The 24,804-nt window shown below is 35.3% G+C and overlaps 1 protein-coding gene across 2 annotated transcripts in view; it reads left to right on the forward strand.

The window, feature by feature from the left end:
• The window catches only part of OTOGL (otogelin like), a 130,778-nt gene that overhangs the window by 69,690 nt on the left and 36,284 nt on the right, over positions 1–24,804 (forward strand). For both annotated transcript variants that reach the window (XM_047741446.1, XM_047741447.1), the window contains 10 exons: positions 3,108–3,257; positions 5,696–5,815; positions 8,292–8,408; positions 9,276–9,432; positions 10,055–10,081; positions 14,750–14,917; positions 16,566–16,844; positions 18,764–18,881; positions 23,532–23,611; positions 23,942–24,015. In XM_047741446.1, the coding sequence (XP_047597402.1) occupies positions 3,108–3,257; positions 5,696–5,815; positions 8,292–8,408; positions 9,276–9,432; positions 10,055–10,081; positions 14,750–14,917; positions 16,566–16,844; positions 18,764–18,881; positions 23,532–23,611; positions 23,942–24,015 (1,290 nt within the window). The remainder of the gene's footprint in view (positions 1–3,107; positions 3,258–5,695; positions 5,816–8,291; positions 8,409–9,275; positions 9,433–10,054; positions 10,082–14,749; positions 14,918–16,565; positions 16,845–18,763; positions 18,882–23,531; positions 23,612–23,941; positions 24,016–24,804) is intronic.

Consider the following 24,804-nt stretch of genomic DNA (forward strand, 5'->3'; position numbering starts at 1 on the left):
CTGTTTCAGTCAGAAATGTTGAGACCAACCAGGCAGCAGTTACGCTTTTGGCAAAACAGAGTTTCTGTGTCATGTTGACATCTTTTGGAAGTAATTAGTGCAGTTTGGCATAGCCAGCTGCTGGTATCCACTTACAGGTGAAGGTTTTAAGAACGAGAATATATATATGTATTTTTTAAAAGATTTTATTTATTTATTTGACAGACAGAGGTCACAAGTAGGCAGAGAGACAGGCAGACAGAGAGAGGAGGAAGCAGGCTCCCTGCTGAGCAGAGAGCCCGATGCGGGACTCGATCCTAGGACCCTAAGATCATGACCTGAGCCGAAGGCAGAAGCTTTAACCCACTGAGCCACCCAGGCGCCCCTATATATGTGTATATTAAAAAAAAAAAAAAAAACTGAAGAGAAAATAGTAAATGCTCTTGCAGAAACAATTTGACACATTTTTGAAGTGGTAATTACAGTTCAGTGTAACTTTCAACTTCCAGTGTTCACCTGTATGCAGGTGTAGATGAATCTTCGTGTCAGTTGTGAAGTATGAAGTAAGATAAAGGAAAGTCATAAAAACAGTTTGACCCTAACAAATACCCTGCTAATATTTTCTCTTGAACATCAGAAGTGAAAATAAGTACCATTATTTTTGGCAGATGGATTGCCCATTGAAGGGAAGAAAAAAAATGTTATTCTTTCAATAAACACACAATTTTGTTTCATCAAACATGTTAAGATATAAATGTTTTATAAATTTATTTAAGTGGCACTTTAAATATTTTCAGTCTCCACCTTTATAACTTATCTTTCTAACATCACTGGAGTTTGTTGAAAGTGCTACAATTCTCATCTGAAGTAGAAGTCTCGATTTGGGGCAATTCACAACACCCTCCCTTTTCTAATGGAAAGCATCTCTACTTCCTAATCTGAAAAGAAAGAGGCACACTATCTCCTTTTGACCAAAGAGGACTGTTTTTCTTGTGGTAAACTCCCCTGTTTAGTAAAAATGAAGGATTTTTACCTCTACGGGCAAATAGAAAAGATATCTTTTACATCAGGAAAACAGATGTAGCAACAACCCTTAAGAAGTCTAATGATAAGCTGCCTGCCTTATCCAAAAATAAGTTTTAGGTTCTAAAGATAGGTCAACCAGTCCAAGAGAACTTTAATAGGAAAATACATGAAAAAGCATCTTATGGATTGAAAGGAGCTATAAGCCACCAACATTCTGCTTACTTGCTTTAATTCTTGCTGATCAGGCCGGAAGGTAAGAGCTGTGAATAGGCTGTTGCAGGAAGGTTTTAAAAATATATAAATCACACCTTGATCCAGAAGCCGAGGATACTGTTATAAACCTGACAAAGTACCTCTTTCAATGAGCTAACATTCAGGTGGGGAGAAGGCAGATAATAAAACCTAAGACAAATCATATAATAGAAAGGTACTGAAAAGTGTAATCAAAACAATAAAAATAGGTTCTATGGCAGAGAGTGACTTGGCGTCAGGGCAGGCTACACATTGGGTGGGCCTAGTAAAGAATGATAATGTGATACCTCTTGTTCAAACAGGAATTATTCTTTCTCCCTTTGTTTTGCTGTCTCTTTTGACCTGTCATGGTGTGTGCGTGGTTCTTTTTTCTTTATTATTTAAGGCCTTGCTCACTCAGGAACAAGGATGCTCCCAGGTTGAGTGCAAGCTCTCCTAGGCACCCAGGTCCTTGCCCCATAACTCCAACTTGGCACCTGGGAGTAGAAGGAAAAGAGGTTAAGGAAATCCATTATCCATGTGTATGCTTATACAGTATATACTGTTACATATAACATACTGAGCCCTTGTAAGTTTGAGCTTGGTCTAGAAAACTCTTTATGGATGTGACTAAGTTTATTTACCTTGCCCTAAGGAATGTTTCTAAAATAGTATTTCCAAACTCTGACTTTGTTATTCTATAATCAAAGGATTGTATATCCCCTTCACAATTTTTATTTTGCATCTGCCTGAATTCGCTTTACTTTCTTTGATTTAATTTGATTTTAATATTTTTAAAGTTATTATATGAGTTAATTACAATGTCAGATTTAATGTGATCTTTTATAGGGTATAGCCTCTGCTCATAAGGAATGCTGAATATTTGCTCTTTAGGCTAAATGTGCTCTTAATTTTCCCAACAGTTTCCATCTCCAGTTCCTCTCTAAGGTTGTTATTAACAGCCCACAAATTATCTTCCTTTAATATAAGCATGGTCTGTCACTTTCTTATTCAGAAGCTCTTACTGAATGCATTTTGCACATAGAATAGCAGCCTTTGACTGTATGGACAACTTGGCTGCAAAAGGGTCTCTTACTTTGCTTCTCATGGAACCATGTTCTAGCCCTTTGGTGCTCTCCTTAGTTCTGAACAGATTTTGAATTTTCTTGCCCCTAAGTCTCTATTCAAGCTATTGCTTTTGCTCGGAATGATTTCTTCTCCATTCTCATTTCCAGCTCTGTATACTTTCCTGTGTATGGTCTCTTACAGATCCATTCATATCCCACTCCTTGCAAGAAGCCTCTTCAGGTCCCTTTAATAGAAATCCATTTCCCCTTTCTCTTTCTCTCTCTCTCTCTCCCTCAATATAGATAGATATAAATATGGATACAGATATAGATGCATCTATCTATCTGTAGATATATATATATATATATATATATACCTATATATGTAGATGTATCTATTTATCTACCTATAGATTTATTAATCTATCTGTATATAATATATTTTTGGTACTTAATCGTATGATTCATCATCAGCATAGAATTTCCGAGTCAGCAGATATAACCCCTTACCCTTAATGTACTCTATGCTCATGCTTTTGTGTACTCTCTTTTCTATAGCAGAAATACTTTTCCTTGTTTATCCATATTAAGCCCATCTACCAAATTATGTCTCATTACCAATTTATGTATTTCATATTTTATGCATATTTTATGCATTTGTTTTGTCTTTTGCTATGGAGCCAACCAAAAATACTTGTACATAGATACTAATTAATGTTTACACTTTGGTTAATGAACAAGGAATTCATTTTTCTCTTTCTTTCCTTCTTCCTTTTTTTTTTTTTTTTTTTTTTTTTTTTTAAGAAACGATCAGGTTTTTTTCTGGAAAATAAACCTACGTACCAGCTTTGGAAGGCAGGGTACTACATAGCAATATACTTTCCAGAAAACGATATCACTATTCTTTGGGATAAAAAGACAACCATTCATATCAAAGTTGGACCTCGGTGGAAGGTAGGTTAACCTATTTGGTAGGCCAATCCAAATGAGATGTAAGAAATGAAGTTCCATTTACCTTTAGATGTTTTATGGAAATAAAACAATTGACATTTTCTTTAAGAAACAAGTTATATTATCAGAATTACTAACTCATAACCCAGTGAAGAAAACTCTTACCAATTAGAGTACAGTGTTGTGTACAGTTCTTTTTGACTTTAACCTTGGAGTAACCATTTTCCGAAGTTACTTAGGTCAACTTCTTTCTTCCCATCCCTTTCAGCGTGGTTATGTGATGTTTGTCATACAGTTAGATTTATTTATTTGTTTATTACATTCTGCATTCCATCTTTTCCTCCACATTCTGGATTTTTTTTAAGTTTGCATACAGTACATTTGTAAAAAAAAGTTATGGTCTAGAGTTCTATGATTTTAACAAATGCATGGGGATTTTTTTAATCTCTCACTAGAGTTTCTATATAGAACAGACCTCTCAACTCCCCGATTTCTCCCATGTGGCCCATTATTGTCATCCCCTACTGATCTATTCTTCAACTCTATAGTTTTGCCTTTATGCTATCTGTTGGGTCTGGCTTCTTTGACTTCGCAAAATACATTTAAGATTCATCCATACTGTTAGATGAATTAATAATGTTTTCCTTTATACTGTTGAGTAGTATACCATTGTATGGATGTACTAATTTGTTTTATTTATTCATGTTCAAAGATTCGATCTGGGCTGGTTAGAATTTTTAGCAATTTCTATTTTAAATTGTTTTAATATAATTTCTGTTAAATATTGTATAAATATTAAGTATGATTATTATTTTAAATATTATATATCTTGTTAAATATTTTAAATTTATATATGAGACTATTTTTGAAACAATACATTTTAAAAATCCATTTTATCTGAAATTGAAGTTCAGACTCATGGATATAATATGTGGCAAGTTAGGGAAAAACGGGGATAGTAACATCTTCTTATTAGACTGTGGAAAAGTTACATATTTTTAAAGATTTTAATATGTTGTAAATTTAAGATATGATTGTATATTAAAGTCATTTTCTTTCAACCTCAAGTGAAATAAAGCCCATAAATCTATTACTAGGGTTTGCTGGCTTCTTGCATTTCTTTGATGCAAATGAAATAAGTTAGTCATTGCCATACATCTTCAACCATGTTTTTCTGCCATCCTTTATTACATATCCTCTCTTCTTTACTTTTTGGAAGTGATTTAATCAGTTATTCTTCTACATTTCCCCCTTTACTGCTGCCTTAAATTGTTGGGTGATCATGGTGGAAGTGGCCATTGTCTTGCAGAGTTATTGTGGCTTCTGAGAAAGAGGCACTATGATAAACAGTGGTCATGACAGTTGCAATCCCAGGGTTATTATCAGCTTTGCTGGAGACCTGGGCAGCCTACTTTATCAGCTAAGGGCTATGGTCCATTTCTCACTATATGAAGAAAACCTTCAGTTTGTTTAATTTCATTGTTTTAAGGGTGGATTTCCATTGTTTTAAGAAGATTATTCTTCTTTGTACTTTTGGTTTATCTTCCTCCCTTAAAAGTAAAGCATTTCACATTAATTTGAGAAAATGCAATGGGTAATGTTGATATGATTACTTCATATGGCACTTTCAGTAACCATTTCATAACCTGTAACAACCTTTATAATTGTGAAATAAGATGTGATTTTTATTTATTGTGTCTCATGGTGGCATGATACATGAATATTAAAAAGTTAACGTTTTCTTTTAGAAGTTATGTTTTGAATGTTTTGGCTTTTCAGAGTATGACCTAGAGAAAAATTTATTATTCTTTTTGTTTGAACATTTATAGTGTTACAAGACCTTAAGCATATTGGGGGGTGTGTTTTTCATCATTAAAATGTATATGTATATGAATATATACAGAATATATATGTATACATACACACATATTATAGTGTCTGTATTATACTTCTCCAAGTTACTTATATTATTACTTGTATCAATGCTAAGGCAATGGTAAGTGTGACTAGATAAAATTTGGGAGATGGTGAAACATTGTTAAGAATTTAAAATAACTTGGGGCGCCTGGGTGGCTCAGTGGGTTAAGCTGCTGCCTTCGGCTCAGGTCATGATCTCAGAGTCCTGGGATCGAGCCCCGCATTGGGCTCTCTGCTCAGCAGGGAGCCTGCTTCCTCCTCTCTCTCTGCCTGCCTCTCTGCCTGCTTGTGATCTCTCTGTCAAATAAATAAATAAAATCTTTAAAAAAAAAAACTAAAAAAAAAAGAATTTAAAGTAACTTAAATATAATTAAATAGATATAAAATTATCTTGACATATTTACATAGTTGTGGAAATTCTTAAAATGTCTATTTTAAATCTTTAAAAGTTTTTAGTGAATGAGACCTTAAATGTTGATGTGAAAATAGAATATTTCATATTTCATGATTTTTTTTCACTTTAGAACAAACTATCAGGATTATGTGGAAACTTTGACAAATGTACTTCAAATGATATGACCACTTCCAATAACTTAGAAGTAAGAAATGCCCAAGTATTTGGAGATAGTTGGGCATTAGGACAGGTAAGTAGAATATATGTATTATAGAACTCAACAAATATTTTTTGATATATTTATTCACTTAATCACTTTTTCTTACAGGAAAATTTATTTAGGTAATACTACTTTATGTCATATTTGTATAGTAATTCATAACTGACAAATTACTTTCACATTTACCTTCTGTAAAGCTTGTGACAATCTTGTAATGTAAAGGGTGTTATCTCTATATGATAGATGAAGAAATTGAGGTTCAGGAAGGTTTAATGACTTGCTTAATATTGTATGTCCAGAAAGAAGCAGAGATGACATTCAAATTCATGTCTTTTAATCTCAGGTTTTTCCTTCCATAGCAAATGCTTTATCAATGTATTTATATTTCTAATAATATAACTTTTGACAACTCAAAGCAATGAGAAAATGAAGGCAGAATTTCTCACCATTTGTTCTCCGGGCATGGTTGTGTGTGGGGTGGGGATGGGTAGGGAATGGATTTGTGGTCAGCTGCCTCTGGGAGCAATTTGAATAAAGTAAGTTAGACATATTTCTTTTTGAAGGATTTCTTGAGGAATTATAAGCTTCCAAGGGAGGAATAAATCTGAAGTGTTTACCAACTTATTGACACAGAACCTGTTTTTATGTATTAGTTGTCAAAGAAATAGTGTCCTGTGGGCCGGCCACACTTTGAGAAACGCTGAACTAACTCAGAAAACAGAATCGAATTGGAAATTAGCATTACTCTTTTCTTCTCCTTTTTCTTTTTAGCCTACTTTTCTTTTAGCTGAAAGTGGTGTCCATAACTACAGCTTTCTGATTTGTTACTATTTGGTTAATTTGCTTTCCACTTTACCTAGTTTACCTAGTATATCTAAATTTCTTTAAAAACATAAAAGGGGTCTAGGATAAAGCACTCACCTAATTCAGTAAAATTCAGCAGCATATTTGAATGTGGCCCAAGCTGAAAAGTACAAATATTTTATTTAATATATGAACTATCTACTTTATAGAGAGATAGAAAATCCTTTTTATTATGGCTGTCATATATCTTGTTGCACTTACAAGTCTTTGAAGAAATTATCTTATATTTGTCCGTTTAAAATGAATTAAGGAATAACCAATTTATAATAATAATTAAATATTTGGAGTAATCGAAGAATTTTATACTCACTATAATGTGTATTCTTATTCATACTTAATGGCCAAAACTAAAATTTTCTTTTTAAGTTTTTTCAATTGGTAAGTTTAATTTAGTGCTTAGATGTTTTCCAGGTTATATGAACCCATAAGAGGGTTAAAACACAACCTCTGTCATTAGGAATTTAGAGTCTAGATTAGTAGTTGAGCTAGAAAAATTAAGAATGGAAATATGAAATAGGTGCTCTGATAGAGGTGAACAAAACATTGGCTTCATTACGGTCAAAGGAAGTTTCCCAAAGAAGGTGCCATTGGGCTGAATCCTATAAGATACAGGAGCTAGAAAAGTGAAGATGTTGAGAAACAGTGTAGCAGCAAAGGAGGGAATGGTCCATTAGAAGGTGACAGGATGCCTAATGGGAATTTCAAAAAATTCAATATGGTAGCTCTGGGGGGGTTGGAAGTTGTCAGTGGTTGGAATGCAAAGTATAGAGCTGCAAGCTATGAGCGCTAGGATCTAAGCCCCTAAAGTAGTTAGGAGGCTCTTATAATCCCGCTGGTAATGTTAAGTCAGTGAAGATTTAGAAAACTATACAAATTTCGGAGGCATTAAAGATTAATATCATCAGCATCTGTTGAAAGGTTGCATTTAGGAGAATCTGGAGAATTCAATAAAGTCTCATACCTTTCTGACTTACTGGGTAGTTGCTGATACTCTTCCCTGAGGAAGGGCAAAAAGGAGAGGAGATAGTGGAGGAAAGTGGGCCAGGACAATTGTGTAGAGATAAGAACAGGCTAGGATGCATGGAGAGAGAAGCTACAGTGAAATTTATGTGGAGATGTCCAGTTTTGAGATTCAGGAAAGATATTTGGGCTGGAAATACAGATTTGGCAGTTACTAGAATATGCAGGTTGTTGAAGCCATAAGAAGTGTACAGAATGAGAAAAATAGAGGTTTGAGGATCAAGCTTTGCACAAAAGGGAGGGGGCAGAAGAATGGGGAAGTAGCAGCCATTGAATTAGGAAGAAACTCAGAAGAAAATGGAAATGAATGTCCTGAAAATGAAAGGAAAGAGAATCAATTGCTCACATAATTTTTTAATGACTGCATTTGAGACAAATTTAAAACCATTTACCTCTACTCTCTAATATCGCCAGAATTTTAATAGTATGTTTAATTGTTTTCAAAAAGTAATACATACTATTGAGTTGGCTGAACACAGATGCTTTAGGTAAAACTTGTCTAAAGGAACGAGAATATATGAGATGTGATTGTAATGACGGAGTCAGAATAGTTTACTCTGGTTTCAGCCTCAGAAGTCACCCCTTTGAAAACTTTCTCTTCTCCCTTATTTCTCTTCAACAGTGTGAAACCCCAAGTGAATTATTTAAACCCTGTGAGGCACATCAAAACAAATTTCCTTATGCCAAGAAAGAGTGCTCCATTTTGTACAGCGATGTTTTTGCTCCTTGTCGCAATGTGGTAAATGAACACTTTATAAAACTTTCATATTTACATGGGTATTTCTGTAGCTGTGATACTGAGATGAACAGGACAAAGAATTTAACCAACTGTTGGCTTTTCAGGTGGACTATCTAGCCATTGTCGGGAAGACAAATTTGGTAGTTTGTTTGTTGGTAGAAGTGATGCATTTAGTTGATTTACTTTCTCCCTCAATTCATCTTATTTAACAGCATACATTTGTACATATTTATTGTAATATTCTGTTCTACTTTATGAAGCATTTTAATACATCCTCAAAGCCAGAAATGATTGGTCAAAGCCAAAAATTTTTGTTTTTATTTAGAGAACATTGCTGCATAGCATCTTATCCTCAACCCAATGTATAGTTTAAAAGTATTAGTAGTGGCACGTTTAAAAGGGTCTTAAAAGCATATGCCAAAATGGAGTAATTTAAATTTTTAAATGCCTTCCCAACATAATAATTTTAAGCCTCCATAGTTTAAGAAAATGGCTTCAGGTATTCATAAAAATCACTAAAAAGTACAATTGGTGATAGAACATTCTTTTAATTCCATGTGAATATGTTAATAAACAATGAGATTGTACGAAATAGCAAAATATGATTATATTGAAGTTATTGAAATCACATTTTTTGTTAGACCCATTATCTGTTTTGCTGGTTCTTCGATTTTACATTTGCCTAATAAATCCCTTTCTCCTTTGGTCCCTATAGAGGTTTGAGATGTTGAGAACTCTAGGTGGCAGTGTTAAGTTGATAATACCAAATTTTGAAAACCTACCAGTTCTTTTTCTTTTAGAAGTTTGAATTTTAATCAGTTGTGGTTAGTACTTATTGAAATGAACTCATTTTCATTTCATTTTCAGATCGATGTTACTTCTTTTGCCAAAAACTGCCATGAAGACACGTGTAACTGTAATCTTGGCGGGGACTGTGAATGTTTATGCACAAGCGTGGCAGCTTACGCATACAAATGTTGTCAGGAAGGGGTATCTGTTCACTGGAGGTCATCCACTCTTTGTCGTGAGTACCCTAGTGAGAACATCATCACCAGCTTGGAAACTTATAAGGAGATTAATTTGTCCTATCACAGAACAAATACCATGCAATTCATGCAAACAGAATTTAAGATAACTAAACTTTCTGTTCCTTTGACAATGCAGATAAACTGTAGTACAGCTAAAGGGTTTATAAAAATAAACATCAAGGTAAAATTTCCTATTCTGTTTGACTGTTGTCAGTTTGACATTCGAACTATAAATTGTATACCATCCTCAAATTGTTTATGACTTCATTCCCCTTACAGCTGTGAAATTTCCCTGTTCTGATTATAAGAAACAGATTTGAGTCTTTAAACTTTTCATTTACTTATATAGATGGCAAGTCATCTAAAGATTTTAACACTTTGAGTTCCCATTTCTAAGTAGGCAGATATATTTGTCTACTTATAGTCTTACAAAATTTAATTTTTCAACACATCACTCTTAAAGAATCCTCTTTGCTCAGAGGAAGTTCCTAAATAATGATGTAATTCTGTGTTCTTTCACTTGTTCACCGATAAACATACAGCAATATTTTGCATACTTTCAGATAAGGGGTTAGACCTTTATAGAGTTCAATATTTATTCTTTTTTTTTTTTTTTAGCTCTTGACTGTGAATATTACAATGAAGGTATGTGATATTTAAATAAAGATTATTACTATAGCCATTCTGTGGGATGTATTTTCAGAGTAAGAGTTTTTCAACAATGTGGGGACAATAGTTCATAATTCAGTACATAACTCAATGAACAGCTTTACTTTCTAAAATTTATCTAAATTTCTAAGTATTTGAGTTAAAATTTATTTCCTGTAAAATAAAAAGTGTGTAACTAAGTTTTCAGCATTTAGGAGGCCCTCAATAAGTGGTTTTTGTATTACATGAATGAATTTAATGAGTGAAGATAGCTAAATTTTTAGGCAAAAAGGATGAAAGACATATACCAAATGCTTATCTTTTACCATTTTGTATAAATATAAACATTAGTCAAACATTATGTCATAGATATCAAACAATTATTATGATGATAAGCATGTAAGGAATTTATTTTGCCATCATTGTAGGTAAAAATAATTACATATTATCAGAATGAGAACTTGTTGATTTAATGATAATAAGAGGAGGTGCTACCTAAAACTAAGAAATTGACATAAGAAGAAACAGAGTGTTACATCCTCAGTGAAAATGCCAGATAATGGCAGAATTAGAGCCTGCTTTAAGATCAAACCTGCTTATTGAGGACGGCGTAGCCACTTAAACCTAATTCAAACAAGTAAGATGATCCAGGACAGTGTTCAGTGGTCATTTTGTCCGTGACTGGACAAATTCTGGACTCATGATGGGATAAATTAGAGTAATAGTTTAAGGGACACTGGGCCATTACAAAAACCCCAAGCAACTAATCAAAAGCATTTTTGGTGCCTTACTGAGCTAGGGAGAAATCTGTCAGCTATAAATACCCAAAGAAAGCCAGATCATTTTAGAGAAATAGAGATGATGGATTAAAAAGAAAATTGACATTTTAGTTTTTGGTTGTTTCTGTTACATTTATGGAAGTTTGATGGAAAAAAAAACCCAACATTAAAAAAAATTCGGTGGTAGTTAAAGAAAATATAAACCAAAAATATCTCCTGTTGAGAGGTTCACATACATGTGCGTGCGAGTGCACATGCGTGTGCGCACACACAGACACATTCTACATCAATCCTTTAGATGTCATGCTGAAATTGAGACTGATTCCCTATAAATAATAGCGTTTATTTTTAACTATTTTATGTATATCATATAATTTAAGCTTCAAAATATGTCTGTAAGGTATTACTATTAACACTTTATAGAGGAGGAAACTGAGGACCAGAGGGGTTAAAATAACTTAGTCAAAGTCACTTAGTCAAAAATGTAGTAAACTGAGATTTGTAAGCAATCTGATTCAGAACCAAAGAGCTTGACCTCCATGCTGCACTGCCCTGAGTATGGTTAACGAACCCCAAACTCAGAAAGATCACCACACACTGTTATCATGCGCTCTACACAATGTACACAGACATCAGTTTGAAAAAAAATTGCTCCAGTAACTTCTTCATTTAAGAATGCTTGCCTCCCACAGTTCTGCTGTAAAAATCTCCATCGGTGCCTTTGTACTTTCTGGCATTTCTTCTGTCGTCCTTTGGATCCCAAAGCAGAATTTTCCATGAATATTGAATTTCTACCTTTTGCTTCTTGATATATTTTGCTTTCTCTCAACAAGTCCGCTGCACTACTAGTGATGGTTCTTTTTTCTGATGTGTTCTAGGATTCTTCAAACCACTTCCTCTGGTGTCATCTATAATATTCAGAGGACGAACAGGGGGCGTTTAGCCTCTGTGGGACACTGATTGATTCAGTGGAGTGACAGGGGAATCTGTTTCCTATGATCAAAATAATAGGCAAAAGCATTAACTGGGCAAGGAGAGTACGAGTTTGCAAAAATAATGCATTGAAGATAGATGATTGAAGGGGAATATAGAATTGAGATTGTGGATACTAGTTATAAAAAGAAAATTGCTTAAATGAATATTTTTAATAGGTTTCACCCCAACTAATTTTATAGATATTTTAAACCTACTTAGTTTTCTTAGGATATTCAGCACTGATATATTTCTTCCTTTATTTAGTACATACCAGGCACTGTGTTATCAACATACTTATTAATATTTCAAGCTAATGCAGAAGTAAATAATTGTGATTCTGTAAGAGGAAAATAAAAATAAAATAGGAGAATTCAGAGGTTACCATTGATATTATTTCAGTAATCTTTAATGCAAAGGCTGCATGTAACATCTTCATATTCATTTTTATGGCATTTGCTAAAAATACAAAGAAAGATTTTATTATTGTGATTGCTGTCAGTGAGCAAGGACTTCAATATTCCACTAAAAATTGTTGTGCAAGTTTTAAGCTCAGAGTGATTTTATTAGCCAGGATATGCCTAATATTGCGTTTAAATAATCACTGAAGGAAATGATTGCTTTCAGTAGGTGGTGAAATTATACTCTCCCTAAAGAAAATTAACGATAAAGTCAATGATTTTTGTCTTAATTGCTAGTGAAAATGCATGAGTATCCAAATACAAGATATCAATCAACTGGGAGACAATTCAGAAGCTTTCAATTTTTATACAAATGGATTTTTCAGGTGAAAATTATCTCTTCAGGTTGCTGTTAGTAAAGAACTCATGCTGTGGACGAGAGAAGATTTTGTTTGGTTGTCTAATTCATTTCCCTTATTCTTTTTTTTTTAATTTTATTTTTTTAAAGATTTTTATTTATTTATTTGACAGAGATCACAAGTAGGCAGAGAGGCAGGCAGAGAGAGAGAGGAAGGGAAGCAGGCTCCCCGCTGAGCAGAGAGCCCGATGCGGGGCTCGATCCCAGGACCCTGAGATCATGACCTGAGCTGAAGGCAGAGGCTTTAACCCACTGAAGCACCCAGGTGCCCCATTTCCCTTATTCTTATATCGAATGTTCATTAGGGTGCTTCAGTCCATCAAGTTGTAGTTTTATATGTCTTCTTCATTTTGAATTATATCTCATTGTGATTTACATACTTATCTACTAATTTATACATTATTTACATATTTGTACAAACCAACATATTTATAAAATGAAATACATTTGTATCTGGGAAGTTTATGTTGCTGTTATCTCTCTTCGAAAATGAGCCAGCAAATAGTGGAGACTAAGATAGAGCTTTCTTTGGTTCTTGTAGATTTGGGCTCATAAACACTGTGCACTGTGTATATTTGTGAGAGCAATGGGGAGGCCATGCTGTGGGCTCATGGAGAGATTCTCCACTGTATCTGCTCAGTTCCATCTTGGTGGGAGCAATTGTCTTCAAGTCTCCACCTCTACTCAAGTTGTTCAAATTCCTGGTAAAACTCTTTCTCTCATGGTTTTTAAGAGTCCCCAGGTGCTCACTGGTGAGGTGTCTCCAGTCCGTGGAGGAGTCAACACTTGAAGATAACTTATCCTGGGTCCTTGCCTCTTCTTTAGGTCTTCATGAAGGAAATTTTGGTTCTTGGTCCCCTTTTTTGCTTCAAATACTTTTGACTCCAGTCTAATTTCTCCCTTCCCCCAAACCTGATCTTCAGTCCTGAAAGAGGAAAAAAAAATCCTAACCCTCTGATTTCTTTAGATATTTTCCCCCACCTCCATCTTTAGAGTGGCCTTGGTGAGAAAAATTGTTCTTGAGATAAAAATTAGAGGAAAGAAGGAATGAGAAATTCACTGACAGCAACTGGATTGATCTTTTATATAGCACTTGCCACATACATATTAATATTTTACATAACCTATAACAGAAAATACACACACACCTATGTCAAGCATACAGGTGATAATTATGTAATCTAATTTTGATGATTCAGAAGAAACTTCAAAGTTTTATAGTCTCTCAGTTATATTAATCATGGAGATTAGGCTGGCATGGAGATTAGGCTGGAGGTAAACTGAATTTATTATCACAAAACCTAACTCATCATTTTTTTGAATATCATGAACTTACCTATAATTCATAAGATAAGGTTTGCAGAAAAGTTATTCTGGTTGAGCTTCAAGTTTGTCTCTACACTAATAAGGTTTTTACTACAGTAAATGTTTTCCATTTTATATGGAGCTAGTTAAGTGCATGAGAAGCAATAGCATAAGTGAAAAGACTTTGAACATCTTTGTTGAGCTTCGTCTGATTTTCTTTTTTATAGACATGCCTCACTGTCAGTAATTCCCCAAACAGAAAAATATCGTAGATCACGTCCGTGACTTCTGTTTTCATGCAATGCAACCTATTAGAGAGAGATGATTTTTTAGAAGACTTTCAAAATCCCTGGCCATAGATAGAGATAAATTTATGTTTATTGAGAATAGGTTCAAATCATGCAATATTAAAGTGGAGAGTTACCTAGACAAACTTTTTCACCTAGGTGAGAAAAACGGAGATCCAGAAAGCTTGAATCAATCTTCTAAGGAGCACTGTTTTACCTATACAGATACATGTAAACATATATACATATCTGAAATATGTATGTTTTAAATTACGTAATCTAAATATGATGTATATATTCCAATTTGTTATAGTATGTTTTTTTAATAGTTCACTTATTGTATCAAAGATAAATACTTAAGTGCACAATAATTTTTGTGGTATTTCTTTGTTATTAACATCTATCCCATTGAAATGTCAGCTTGAAATGTAAAACTCCAATGCCAATTTATACTTGTAAAACTCCTGTGACAATTTATAATTCTCTTATCTGCATTTAACTAGGGCTTGGAGAAGGGCCATACATGCTGGCAAGTTATGGACAGAGTGGCCTTGTTCTGGGGGCCAATATGACCAGTAGAAGCATTTTCTCTTTGCCAAGGAGTAGTATTCATGGCAATTTATTTTTTAATTTTATGATCACTCCAGGCCTTTTTAAAGAGAAGGCATCATGTAAGTATAATTTCCAATTGAAAATAGGAATTTCATTTTCCATTTACATTGTTTTTCATTTATTCATGTAGTAGCTATTAGTTGGGGATCTAATACATTTATGGCATTTTTTTAGGTGTCCTAAAGGGTATAAAATAAGAGACTGGTATATGAACCAATGATCTCTTCTGTATATAAAATCTTTTCTTTGTTTATCTCTTAGCATACATACATTAGAATTGAAATTATTTGACTGAATTTTTGGTCTTAAATAAAGCACAATTTAAATTTTCATAGTAACCATGATAGACTTGATTTGAAATTTTTGAAATTTTGATTTGATATCAAAGTAGTTAAATATTAAGAAAATAAATCAGAGTCTAGAAAGTCTGTTGTCCTTTATGGCCTTGTCTTTCCTGGTACCTGGTCCCACATTTACTGATTTCCATCTGCAGATCTATACTGGTCCTATTCACTTGTCACCTGTTCTAACTAGTGGTTAGTGTCCCCTTCTGACTGGAGATAATCAGGCTACGTTGGTGCTATACTAGCCCTACTTAGAATCACTCATGAGGTGTTATATGAGCTTAGAAAATATTTATTAAATGAATCAGACTTAATTTTTAAATCTATTTTGAGAAATCTCGTGATTTTCTGGTTAGAATGAATTGTATTCTTCTTATTAAAAAACTTTAGTTCTTTTTAATCTGTGAAAACCCCTATCACAGTCTGAAGTTCCAATTTATGTGTTTTTTTCCATACTTTTCCTCTGAAAAAGATTTCTTTTATTCTTCTTTGCATCCTCCAGGGCTCAACAGAAGGACTTGCAAGTTTTAAGATATAATCAATGCCTTTGGAATTATACATTGGATTTGAGCGAGCTCTTCATTTTATGATTTATAATAAGTGATGTTTTAATAAAAGAAATCCTAATGGATTTAAACTAAAACAATTAAAACCTAAAAAATTAAGGTCAAAGAAATTAAACCTAAACTCTATTTAAAAAAAACTCTTATTATATCATGGGTTTTATAAATATGAGGAAAACTTTTTCAAGCATTTAACAAAAAAGGATGACATTTCTCAAATGTTTTATAATTGTTCATTAGCCCTTTGACCGTCTATTGGGAAATAGACAATAATGTTGAGCAAATAGTTTTTTCTTAATGCCGCAAAATCACTTGCAAGATTATTTACCCATTAAGAGCCCAGTTATATTGTAATGCAATGACATGCCTAAATTGATCTGTTTCCTTTCTTTTAGATCATCCAATTTAGCTATTTGGAGAGTCTGTGCATTTGAAGATGTTAAAGCTTGAAAATACAAATATGTGTTCAATCAGTCATTTAGTTCCTTATAGGAAATTGTGTGCTGGGGTCCTAAGTTGGTATTTCTTTTGTCCTCTGAGGGACACGAGAAATTATTTAAAAAATAGAACTCAGCAAAGACTGATCATTTGGAGTTTTTGAGCTAACGATACATTACATTAAAATATTAATTTTCTTTTTAAAGATATTAGAATTCATCTCTGAAATCTTAGAGATGGTATTCATTATATATGGCAGTTGTGCCGTTCTGTCTTTGCAAATACATTTTACAATGCTGGTGTTGATGATCTCCCTCCGAGAACCCAGGCAGAAATCAAACACACTGCTCTATGTTTTACAGCATTGGTACTTGTTTCCTTGGAGTCTGCCGAAAGGCCAAACTACTTTCTCTATGTCCACGATGATGACACTCTCAGTTTGAAACTGTGGCAGGCAAATTCAGCCTTCCATCGAAGAGCCACATTTTTCCACCATCAGGGGCTCTGGATTCCTGGTTACAGTGCGTTTGAGTTATACAGCAAAAAAGGCTTTTTCATCATCCTCACAGATTTTAGTGTCAAAGCATCAAAATATGATGATTCTGAAGAATTCAAACATTCAAGTAGCTTCAGCATAGAAGGTATGGTTTCTGAGGTCTTCAAAAGGAGAATCCATAGATAATTTACCTGATGGCAAATTATCAAAAATTTTAAGTCATTTGTAAGCGAGTCTAAGTAGACTAGCTGGTATGACGTTGAGTGAGTAAGTTTCTTAACCTCTTTGCCTTTGGTTTATGTGAAATTAGAATGGGGGAAATAATAATACCTACTTTATAGAGTTACTATGTCACATAAATTAATTGGCAGATAGTTTAGAACAGCCTTAAATAATGTTACATTTAATTATGGTCCCAGTTATTACTTTTAGGGCTATCTGGACTTTGGAAACTGAGCTTCCTCGCATCTCTTGGGTCTACTGCTTGTACTTTTTCTTTCCTAGAAGGCAGCTTCTCAATAACCTGATTCTTAATGATAAAGGCAGCACGTTTATCTCTGTCTTTTGAATACTAAGGTATCTGGTTCTATTGACTTCTGGAAGATTTCCCTGGTTCGGTAGAAGCCTGGTTTTATTTCTAGAAATCCTTACAGTTTTATAGCTATTGAATTTTCTGAATTTCAGAGAGGAATCTTCACTTCCTCATCTGATGTTTTTTCAAAATCTAGGAGCTTAACATATACCTTGGATCTCCCAAACAAATTGCTTCATTTTAACCTATCATTTGTTTCATTCATTCATTTGCCTTTTCTGTTGTGGATAAATTTCTGCAAACCTTGATAGTCTTTGGATTTTAGGAATTCAGATGAGCTTCAAATTTTTGCCTATTAAAAAGGGTTCCTGCACTCATGAGAAAAAGTCACTGATATGTTTATACTACATTCTATAGAGCAGATATGATGTTTTTACTTGACTTTACTTAAAAGTTGAATGTTATGAGACTCTGTTTCCCCTCCAGTCTAGTTAGACTCAGACCCAGTGGCCCCACCTAAGTTTTGGACAACTGTTGCCAATGGCATCATTAGAATCTCAGAAACTGATCTTTGTGGAGTTCTTAAAACTAGGAAACTCTAGGGATCTACTCTAGTCTTAGAACCAATCCTCTGTCAGGACTCACAATTCCAGTGACCCAGATCTAATGACCATTCTAATCTTTAGATGCACAGATGCCTTCCAAAAAGTTTTATTTTCTTACCCATACTTTAGAATTCCATTCTGTATCCAGAATCTGAGAAACATAACCCCTACCATGAATTTTCTGCTTTATGGAGCTCTCGTCTCCAGATATAATTTTGGACTGCTACAGAAAGACTGTTCTATGTTGTGAGAAGAGAGAGTACTAGCAGAATTTGTAAAAGAAAACTCTTCAATCAGGGAGGTTTTATAACTGTAAGCATGTATTATTAAAGCCCATTCATTTGTTTTTGTCATCAGATAATTCTTACCATGTATAAGGTAATGCTCTAAGTTCTGTGAGAACAAGGATGGAATGTTCTCCCTAGGTTTGATGTCAGGAAACATGTCTTTGGTCTTGCCATTTTTCTAATTGTTTGAACTTGGCAAGTCATTTGGCTCCTCTGAGCCTCATTTTTTTTTTCATTTATAAAATGAAAATAATACTCAATAGGCTTGCTAGGATAAAATAGAATAATGGACAAAAATTACTTTGCAAAAAGTAAAATTCCAAACAAGTGTTCAGTATTATGACATGTAGATCATTAGAACCCAATGAACATAAAGGGAAAAGATTTTGAATTTTTCATTGCTTTCTCCAACTGCTGGGTTTTAAAAATCTTTGGAAGATAGACTAAATTTAAATATTCAACCTAACCATGAGTTATTTTGATCACCAAGTTATTGCCATGTCTTTTTCCCTAGCTCTGTCTTTTCTACAGCATTATGGTCAAGGAGGGGTCAAACCCTAGAAGGGTTACTATCATAGATCATTATATTTCAAGCGGTACATTAAAAATATGTGCAATCTGGACTTTCTTATTTCTCCAGAAATACAGGCAGCAGTGCCCTACCGGAGGATGTGTGAATGGAGATATGAACCTTGTGCCACTCCCTGCTTTAAAACATGCAGTGACCCTGAGGCGCAAGCGTGTAAATTTCTCCCACCGTAAGTCATGTTTAACCATTCAATGCACAACTTCCAGCACTAGCAGATTCTTCTCTCAATAGACTTTTTTCTTTTTTTTAGAAATTTAAAAGTAAAAGACAATTCTCAAGACTCATTTGCATGTGTTCTGTACTTAATAAAGAATTCATTTCCTTGTATTCAAGCAGTAGTTATTGAGGGGTTATGATGTGGCAGGAATTCTAGCTGATATGGATGTAGTACTGAACGAAACAAAGTATCTCCCCTCATGCTGCTTACACTTTGTTGGGTTAAAGCAGAGAATAAGCCAATGAAAACATAAATGTGTAATACAATATATTGTTAGATGGAAATAGGTGTTGTGGAGAAACAGAAAGGAAAGTAAGGGAGACAGAGAGCATAAGGCATGTGTGTCTTTGCTAATTAACATAGGGTGGTCAGAGAAAAACACATGAACGAGGTAGTGTGTCAGAGATGTAAAGGAAGGAAGAGAATTGGCTATGTAAATGTCTGGGGAAAGATCTGAGAACAGTGCAAAGGTCCTGGGGTGGGAATATATCTGGTGTGTGTGAAGATAAACAAGGAAGTCAGTTAGTTGGGACAAAGTTAACAAAACTAAAAGAAGTAGGAGATGAAACTGGAGAGTCATGGTGGTATGCAAATCACATAGGGCCTTGTGGTCATTGTGGGGACTTTGTTTTTTCCTCTGAGCAATGCTCTGGTATATTTTGGACAGAGAAGTGACATGGTTTGATTTATGTTTAAAAAGTTTCCTCTAGCTGTTGTACTGACTGTTGGGAAGGCGGAGGACAAGGGCAGAACTGGTCAGTAATTCAGATAAGATGTGAAAGGGATTTGACCAGGTTGCTAGCCCTGAAAGTTGTGAAAAGTGTGAAGATTATGAATATATTTTGAACTTAGGGCCATGGGCTTTACAGATTTAATGTCAATCATGAGAGAAAAAGGAGTTAGATTCAAGGTTAGGCATCAGCAATTTCTAGGTAGAACCATTTGAAATTACCATTTTTGTAGTAAAAATTGCTCAAATATTAAATGTTTCCACTTAATGGGGTGACTCAGTTGCCATCTATTGAGGTAGGGAGCATGGTAGGGAGCAATCTGCAGGAAAAGTCAGGAATGTAGTTTTGAGGATATCAAATTTGAGAACAAAATTGTTCATTAAATTTGGCAAACAGAGAATACAAAGAGCCAAAACAGAGACAGAGTATAAACAGCTTCTTCTTCTTCTTCTTTTTTTTTTTTTCTTTTTAAGGAGTTTTGCTGTAAAGGAGAACAAAGAAATGGAACAATAATAGGAGGGAATATTTTTTAAAGGATCATTTTACATGAGGCCTCTGTGAGCTTCATTTCTGTGATAGAACTGGGTCTACAGAAGGTTCTGGGCACGTGCATGAATGAGACACAGCACTTTTTTTTTTTTTTTTTAAGATTTTATTTATTTACCTGACAGACAGAGATCACAAGTAGGCAGAGAGGCAGGCAGAGAGAGAGGAAGGGAAGCAGGCTCCCTGCCGAGCAGAGAGCCCGATGCGGGACTCGATCCCAGGACCTGAGATCATGACCTGAGCCGAAGGCAGCGGCTTAACCCGCTGAGCCACCCAGGAGCCCGAGACACAGCATTTCTTTCCAGTCTTTAGGGAGAGGACAGAAACAAAACCCAATAATGATAATACAGTGGGAAAAGGGCTGAAGCAATAATGAAAACAACTAACACACTAGTCTTTGTAGAGTGACTCACACGGTGCCGAGTGCTGTGAATTGGATCATCTCTTTATCCCCACTGTTGGGGAGATAAAGAGGCCCAGGAAGGTGACACAATTTGCTCTCCATGACACAGTTTCTAGACACTCGGGCCAGGAATTGAACCTCTACTGGGTATGAAGTGCCATGGGAGCAGAGAAAAGGAAGTATTTCTATTCCTATTTCTTTCTCTCTTTTTTTAAAAGGTTTTATTTATTAATTTGAGAGAAAGGAGCGTGCACAAGTGGGGGAGGGGCAAAGGGAGAGGAAGAGCAGATTCTCTGCTGAGCTGGGAGCCCGAAGTAGGGCTCTATCCCAGGACCTGGAGATCATGACCTGAGCTAAAGGCAGAAGATATTTAACCATCTTAGCCACCCAGGCACCCCTCTATTTTCTTAAAAATAAGAACAGCTAATTCTATATAAAAAGGAGACATCGCCAGCATTCACTTGGACCTCTCATGTTCACACACCTACTTCCTGCCTCTTCTGGTAGCCCTCAGGAGGAAGGGACACAACAGGGAAGGGGGGGCACAATGAGTTGGGAACTGGGCAAGGAAGGGAGACAGAGGGCAGAGGGCATCGCCCACCCAGGCACAGGGGAGGAAATGAGCTATAGTTTGAAGTAGCGTATTATTTCTTGTGGTATAACCGATTTCCTAGGCGGCTGAACCCAGATGCTCAGTGCTTCCGTAGTTTGGTCTGTAGCTTATTCCAAAACTTACGGTTAGGATTCAGAGAAGATATTCAGGATGAAACTTTGCCTCTCCCAAGCTTTCTCATCTCTTTTTTTCTTTCAGCTTCTCCCTCTGCCCTGCACCGAGATGCCTAATTATTTCTCCTGAGGGAGACTCAAGTACAGATCTGGGACTTTTTTTTTTTTTTTTAAGATTTTATTTACTTATTTGAGAGAGGCAGAGAGAGATCATGAGAGGGCAAACGGTCAGAGGGAGAAGCAGACTCCCTGTGCAGGGAGCCTGACGCAGGACTCTATCCTGGGACTCCAGGATCATGATCTGAGCCGAAGGCAGTTACTTAACCAGCTGAGCCACCAAGCCGCCCTGGAGCTGGGGCTTTAACACACCTCTGCTCCCCTCTCCAAGTCCCCCACAGAGCCACCATCCTCGTTCTAGATTTTTGCAGTTTATGGCACATAGCGAGTGTTAAAAACAAAAATATCTAGTGGAAATAGAACTATGAGAAAAGATGCCAACTAGCATACCATAGAGCCTATATGTAAATACAGTTTTTCCCTTTATGTAATATACCTAAGAAATGGTCTACATCTGAGGCATTTATTTATCAGTCAGAAGTTGAATAGATGATCAGTTGTGTGACAAAATAAAGAAGAATCTGCTGTGTGCAACTATGAAGGCGTTTTAAAGGAAAAAGTTACTGATTTTTGCAAAATATTTTAAGTGGTTGCGGTTTTGACTTGCATAAAACAATCACGAAGCAATTGAGTTGCACAAAAAATTGATGTTTATTTAATTTAATGATAACCTACTGGCCCTAGTCTCTCCATCCATATAGTAACTTTAATTTTTGTGTTTTGTTTGATGAAATTTAGAGTAGACTAGGAATATCATACACCAGTTGAAGTTTTATTATTCAAGTTCATTTTATAAAATAAACAATTGGTCACATAAACCAAGCTATTTATGTAAAAAAAAACATCTGTGAGGGAGGTATCCAAGAGATGGCTAAATGTGTCTCATGTTAGAAGAGAAATTAGCTTTTCTTGTTTTTTTAAAAAGTGTTGCCTGGATTTCTTTCCATGAACTAGTGCCCTCTGGTGGCAATACTTACTCCTAATGTCAGGTTCATCTTCATCTTGAACTGGAAAGAGGCTTTGAGTATTTTTAATTCAGATTCACTACAGATATTGGAAATGTCTAAAATTGGAAATGCCTAAAAATATTTAAAATGTTATTACTAACTTCTAGTGTATTTGAAAGTCAGATAAGCAAGGCTTTTTATAAAAATATTTGTGTTTATTCTCTCTAGCATGTATGAATCTAATTGGTTATACACAAAAGATTGCATTTATTTTCTTTGAATCAGAACAAATTGGACTCTGAGCATCAATTAGACAAGAAATAAAATGTAACCTCACTTCTTATATTGACTTCATTCCCTTAGATAAAAGCATTCCAGATGACCACTCTTGTCTTTGGCCCAAGACGTTCAAGCCATAGCGCCTTCAAATTTGGAACCCCTGCTTTCCTTCTGTGCCATGCATGAGAAGTGGAGATCCTTAAGAAAACCAAACATCCTGAAATTTGAAATCCAATATCCATAGGCTTATATACAACCATATCCTCCCAGGGCACTGCCAAACATTTGGGGTCTTGAGAACCACCCCTTCTGTTCCTCCCCTCCCTGTTCTAGAACAGCAACCATGTTCTACCTCCATCCCTTCCACCTGGAGAGTCATAATACCTTTTCAATGATTTAGGGCTTAATAGTACTCAGGGAGAGCCACCGAATGTCTCCTTTGTTCTGCCAGTGTCTTTAAGGCAAGGATATTTAAAAAGCATCTCTATCAACTGAGATTTGGAGGAGTGTAAGAGTGGAAAGTACAACAAATACAGATTAAAATCACAATAAATGATTCTCCTGCATTTCCAGTGATTTATAGAGCATGGCTTTAGTGTGTTCCAAACACAAGCATATGCTTTGAAAATTCTGTGTTCAGATTCTTCATTAATCATGAGTGATATCTGTTTATCATCCCTTAGGGATTGGGATTTCATAAAATGAAGTATGATGGAATGGCAGCAAATGGAGCACTCCTTACTGCTTGACAAATAGAGTAGAAGACTTTCAGGAAGAATATGTGTTTGTTGCATATATTAAATACAGTATTTTTTTTTAATTTAAACTTTTTTCACTTTTTTTTTATGTAAAGGGTTGAAGGATGCTTGCCCTACTGTCCTAAAAATATGATCCTTGATGAGGTCACCCTCAAATGCGTTTATCCAGGAGACTGTAAGTGGGAAATGTTCCTAATTTATCCTGAAAAATGAAACACATAAGTATTTTTTCTCTACTGATGGCAAGTGGTTATAAACAGAAGTTTTAGACAACAGACTTTTATAAGATTCTTCTTTAATATCCTTTCCACATTTTTTTTTGTTTCTACTTCTAAAACATATAAATCTTCCCTCTGACATCCCTCCTGTGCTTTCTCTCCCAAAACATTTTTCTTGAAGCTAAAGATCCTTTTGGAAGTATATATGGGCCTCATTTTAAGCACAGCAGATTAAGGAAGTGTATCTTTGTGCTTTTTGTTTTCATTTTTTTTTTTTTTTTTTGTAGGTATACCTCTGATTCCCACAGAACCTGCATTAGTGCCTCCAGGTAAGCCATCTCTACCCATGCTTGCAGCTATTGTTACCATTTGAGACCCTGAGATTAGCATTATGTAACTTAAGTCTTAGCACTCTTTTTTTTTTTTTTAAATATTTTATTTATTTATTTGACAGACAGAGATCACAAGTAGGCAGAGAGGCAGGCAGAGAGAGAGAGGAAGGGAAGCAGGCTCCCTGCTGAGCAGAGAGCCCGATGCGGGGCTCGATCCCAGGACCCTGGGATCATGACCTGAGCCGAAGGCAGCGGCTTTAACCCACTGAGCCACCCAGGCGCCCCAAGTCTTAGCACTCTTAATAACGGCTAACTGACATCAGTATTACCCATTGGCTAGAAAACCCATCAGTCACTTTGTTGCATTCCGTAGCTGTTCACTGGCTCAGCATGCCAGGTTTTCTGAACAGCTTCATCATTTGGTTTACTGCTTCCTCTATTTCGGTAGTACAGATAACAAGGACTTCCCTCACATTTTAAACTTAGAATTTGGGTGTCGCTAAATCGTGCATAAATATTCGCAGTTGCTAAGTAGACTCTGAAGAGAGGCTAATGCAAATGAAGTCATCCTTTGGCACTTCCATTTTTGTTCTGTCCCAGCCTCTGGAGTGGACATTCTGGCTCATACCTCACTCTCTCCCTCTCTAGGAAATTTGGCATAGGAAAGAGTTTGATAAATCTGTTCACAGTAAGGCTTGACAAATGTATTATTTTTCCTGAGATTATACTTTAGAAAAGTTCAGATACTTATTTTTTTTTGTTATATTATCATAGCTTCACTGTATTTCTAATTAAACTATCTGCTTAAAAAGGCAGGT

This window comes from Lutra lutra, chromosome 8 (genome assembly GCF_902655055.1).
Source record: "Lutra lutra chromosome 8, mLutLut1.2, whole genome shotgun sequence".
In the NCBI taxonomy this organism is placed as follows: Eukaryota; Metazoa; Chordata; class Mammalia; order Carnivora; family Mustelidae; genus Lutra; species Lutra lutra.